The 5,067-nt window shown below is 45.7% G+C and overlaps 2 protein-coding genes across 2 annotated transcripts in view; both read left to right on the top strand.

Annotated features, from left to right (window-relative positions):
• Nucleotides 1-2,009, top strand: part of SARC_08547 (hypothetical protein) — an 18,176-nt gene extending 16,167 nt beyond the window's left edge. The window contains exons 12-13 of the mRNA XM_014297476.1: nt 657-748; nt 1,190-2,009. Coding sequence (XP_014152951.1) covers nt 657-748; nt 1,190-1,324 — 227 coding nt within the window. The 3' untranslated portion in view covers nt 1,325-2,009. The remainder of the gene's footprint in view (nt 1-656; nt 749-1,189) is intronic.
• Nucleotides 2,010-4,476: 2,467 nt separating this feature from the next.
• The window catches only part of SARC_08546 (hypothetical protein), a gene marked incomplete at its 3' end in the record, with an annotated part of 7,088 nt that continues 6,497 nt past the window's right edge, over nt 4,477-5,067 (top strand). Inside the window, exon 1 of the mRNA XM_014297475.1 lies at nt 4,477-4,832. Coding sequence (XP_014152950.1) covers nt 4,696-4,832 — 137 coding nt within the window. The 5' untranslated portion in view covers nt 4,477-4,695. The remainder of the gene's footprint in view (nt 4,833-5,067) is intronic.

Here is a 5,067-nt window from a genome sequence, read left to right as displayed (position 1 = left end):
ATGTGTGTGTGCGCGTATGTGTGTGTGTGTGTGTGTGTGTGTGTGTGTGTGTGTGCTTGTGTGTTACCTTGCTAGTGGGTGTGGCGTAGAGGGTGTGTGGTAGATACTTCTTGTTACGTTTAGTGTGGTCTTATTCTCGGCTCATGAGCTTACACTGCCCACACCTCGTTCTCTGTGCGCGCCATGTGGACACGACTAGGAAGTGCCTGTGTGTGTTTAGGGTTTTAGGGTTTTAGATGTATAGTGTGCTATGTATATCAGGCGTTTTCATTGCATTAGCAAGTCGTCTTTACATGGGATTGAAGCAAGTCGTCTTTACATGGGATTGAAGCAAGTCGTCTTTACATGGGATTGAACGTCTGTAACTCCCCGAGTTCTATATATAGTAGCGAAGTGTTTTCTTTTTAGTTTTTACAAGGAAAGTGTTCTATTTTTAGGATTTACTAGGGAAGTGTTCAATTTCTAGTTTTTACGAGGGAAGCGTTCTATGTTCAGTTTTTACTAAAATGACAATTCGAGACACCTGGCCAGCTGTCACGGGGACGTCTAATGCAGGTTGCAGGTTGATATGTTGAACGTGTTCTGTTATTTTCTTTGCGTGTTGCTATAGGCAGGGTTGTCTACTGACACATATACCATGCGTCTTTGCACTCCAGGCAAGGCCAAAATACACTTAACGATAACAATGAAATACAAGAACGGAGAGGGGCTTCAGAGATTTTTGGACACCGTAAAGGACCTGACAAGTGTATGTGAGCTATAGTTCTGCCAGCCAACGGTCTCTATTTCACTTCCTATTATTCCCCTACTAATTGTTGTAGCGTAGTGCTATCCCCTACCCTGTGTCCACCTACCTACCTACCTGAACGCGAGGGCGTGTGTGGTGCTGCTTAGGTAGTGTGACCCACCGTGCTACACCATTTAACAATCGCTAGCGATAGTGAGCACTACGCGAGTGCCCTTTGTAGCGTTCACGTGTGATGTATCATTCGTCCGCAATTGGTCGTGGCGCTACGGCCTGTGACACGCGTGTACGAGGGCTGTGTGTGATTTGTCGTATAATATTTGTTCGCATGTTGCAAGTTGGTGGGCATACTTTAGTACACCCGTACTATCAGTACTATCACTCCTGAGCTGATGCCGATAGCACTGGTCAATTACTAACTGGGACTTCTACACACAACACCAGGCGAGCGCACTCCGCCAAGAAAGCCCGGAGAGTGACAGTATAGCACGGACATCTACGTACCGCGATGAGCTTAAGCTGTTGGGTCTGCATGAATGCACTATAACCATCTCCAAGCAACGCTCCTTCCAAACCTGAACCGGGTCATAGTACTACGCCAACACCGGACACACGAGTGGTCAGTACCTTCCAATGGATGGGCGAGTGCGGGGTAGCACAAGTGTACGTCACTTTTGCCGACCAATTGTATTACTGCGAAGATATTTGTCCCCATTGATTTTTCTGCATCTGAATATGCACAGAAATACTATTTCAACATAGCTCGGGATGTCGCGCCTAGACAGTAGTTTAGTACAAGGCAATTGCGCGTGGTGGTTGTGTGCACAGTCTGGCCCAAACCGGCACGTTATATACGGCAAGGTGCGAATTATGTTCTCTGGATAGAGAAAGTCATCTATCTCTCTAACACATCAGCAGAGCAGCATTTATTGGTACCTTGGAAGCCTGAAAGGCGGTGCACACGCGCACATGGCTTTCGCGCATACGATCGACATCGTACGATAATCCAGTTTACATTTGAACCGAAAGTCACTTACCGATGGTTTATAGTGCCTTCGTTTAGAAACAACCATCTGATTTCGTTGTGGCAGGTATATGTTATTGTTATGCATTAATCTCCGATACGTTCTTGGCCGTAATACTCGCGTGGGAGTGTTTTTGATCTTCGCAACTGTGTATATATCATTGCGGCTACAACTTGTGCAGCTGAGGGGTCGTGCACTAGGTAATCGTCTTGAATAAAAACTCCACGCAATATGCAAGTAAATATTCCTGTTCAATCTGCCGGTAGTATTGTTGATGGCTGTTGAGGCCTTGTATAGTTCTATAATCACGTAACCAGAAAATACCTTCCCGTGGTGGGGGATAGTAAACCCTACACAGGATACGACAGACACATCCACGAGTCATCGTCTGGACAGCCTCGATGGTCACCCCTGTGCTGTGCATACGTCCGAATCAAAAGACCTGGGCTACACCAAAGCAGTAATGACCGGAAATGGCAGTGTAACTCAATCTCGGTTATAAGAACGGGCTGACGTGTGGTTGTTTTCTGAGTGTACTATTGTGGTCATCGGTTCTGTGGTCGCTGAAGGATCTGCTTGTGTGGTGCAAATAGACAAAGATACCCACAGTATGGCACATGTGGAGCAAGTACACATAATGTATACAGATTAAGTACTGGACAGGCAATCTAGCAAACCCTATTTGACGTCGAACAGTGGTAAAACACACGGGCGCTGTTCTATCATCCCCCCTCGCCCTACTTCAGCACGAGCGCCCGGCTGATACATTACAACCCACTTTCACTTATAAGTTTGAAACGTATAATGTTGTGGCTAGAAAATTGCATCGGCGCGCTTATAGGCCAGTTTGAATACTTGTACTTGGCGCGACTCTCGGACTCTGGATGTGGTAGGCTGCGAGGGGTGCATGCCGTTCTTCGAGCTAATACACAAGCCTATGGAGGTACGTTGCTTGATGAAGTAGTTGTTAAGGGATTGGTGTAAGCCCTTTATGTTATAATATTAACACTGACAGACCTATCTGCACGCATACCTGATTGTACCTCTTGGCCATAAAAAAAGCCCGTATCACGGGGTTTCATTGCGAACACTGCCCCGATGTGGATATCCGTGTAGTTGGGTGTGCGCAGGGTGGTCTAAGACAGTGTATAGTTCATATAGTCATGTATGGCATGCATCGCGTTATGACAGCCAAAGCGTATTCACAGCACAGACGGGTAGAATACAAGGACACTGCATATGCATTAGGCTTGCCCATGCAGACAATCGTTTATTATCCATGTCGATATCGATACAAATCATCTGCTCTGAGTAGTGGTTTACGAGGGCACGGTTGCGCAAGTGAATCAGCTCACGACGACAGGCAGTACCTCCGCAACTATGCGAGAGACTGCACCGATACCCTGTGAGCCACAAGAGGTGCAACAGGGCCCAAAAAACTACTGGATGGGTGCTACGCGGCAATCGTGTATTGACAGTAGTTCTGTATCATGCCTGAAGGGTCCGTTCCTCGAGTAGGTATAGGCGCTACATGCCGACCTCGAGACCCAAAAAATAGGTGTGAGTGCATGACGTATATGCGCTCTATTCGGCAAGATGGCGTGGTTTTAGGACTTTCTGTGCCCTTGATCCGATCCCAACAAAGTCTCTGCTTGTGAGCAAAGCAAAAGCAGCTAGCTCGTACGGCCCACCATACATACCCCCCAAACCAACGGACCTAGAGGACTGTCTACCCCATCGTCACTCGCAAGAAGCTTGAAATCGCCCGCACCTACTGTGCCGATTTGGTGTCATTGATTTTGAAGTTCACAGGAGTGGTACGTATTCAACAGTCATGCTCAGAGCGAAACTACAGATCAATACTCATGGTCGTATCTGTAGTCAGTACTATGGGTGAGGTTGATACCGTGTGTTCTGGCGCACAACGGGTTGCACTGGCTTTGTACCATGTCTAGTGGTGTCTGCGTTGTGTGTACCACGTGCATGTGCTCTCATCTAGTCTAGAATGTCTAGAATGTCTAGAATCTAGAGTGTGGTGTCGTGAGTGTGGTTCAGTATGTACCCGGAGACTACCCCAACTCGCCTGTAAACCCCACCGCGGTCTCTGTGTACGCTGAGCAGAAACAGCCTATATCGCCCAAGATATCAAGTTAGCAATCGCAATGTTTATTCCCAACAACTTCATGGGACGCTATGGCTGAGAAAAGTGCGTGACGCTATTCTACCCTTGAAGAATCTGACTAACTCGCAATCCCTAGCCAAATAGAAGTACAGCTAGGCCTACGCGCTCAGACCGACATAACCCTGTCCATCTATTTATGCAGTGATATCATTTTATTTATTCATTGATATCAATCTAATGTGTTCTTTTTTTAGGAGCTTTGATATACAACCCTAGAGTAGACCCAAAACCCAAAACCCAAAACCTAAACCCTTTTTTTAAAAAGAGCAAAATCTCCCTAACCCAAGGCTCTCAGCCTCTCAAGCACATCATGATACAATATACTTTTTTGTAAAAAACCTTTTTAGCCCCGCTGTAGACAGTGCAGAGAGGGGCACACTGCAAAGGCCACAGTCTCACCGGCACAGCAGTTGAGTGATGAGTCACTTGACTCACTTCGTGTGACTCCCCCCACCCCCCCCGGGCCCCAGTATATATATAAATTAATAAAAAAGGTATGCGCGTTCTTCTTGCGTGTTCGATTTGGCTGATAATGTTGGGCACCCTCCGATGAAGATTACACTGATTGAATGGCACTGCTCATGGACCACACACCAAACACCAAACACGCACACGTAGATAGTACCACAGAACCGTACTATATCGACTATCAGAGTAGGTAGTAGTATAAAGTATTGGACGTATATTCATACTGAACAAATCCAATACCCTAGCCAGACAACAAGTGCGATACCACACACAAGATGGCCGACCAACGAGACCAAGATGTCATCAAACAGGAACCAATGGTTGAAGAGAGCGAAAGCGAAGACAGAGAGGAGGTGTCTTGGATAGAATGGTGGCTTACACGATCGGGCAATGACTTCCTCTGTGAAGTGAGGTGAGTCACTACTGTGCTCATGGTGTCATTGACTGTCTGTCTTTTGCGCTTATTGTCATGAATATGTAGAAAACTAATTATGTGTGTGCAAACGTACGCGCACAACACACAAAAAAATAGGTGCGCATTCATATATATACATATATATATATATATATATATATATATATATATATATAGTATATATATATATTATATATATATATATATATATATATATAGTATTGTATATATA

This window comes from Sphaeroforma arctica (assembly GCF_001186125.1).
Source record: "Sphaeroforma arctica JP610 unplaced genomic scaffold supercont1.779, whole genome shotgun sequence".
Lineage (NCBI taxonomy): Eukaryota > Ichthyosporea > Ichthyophonida > Sphaeroforma > Sphaeroforma arctica.
Note: the sequence above shows the minus strand (reverse complement) of the source record. Positions and strands in the feature narration are given on the sequence as shown.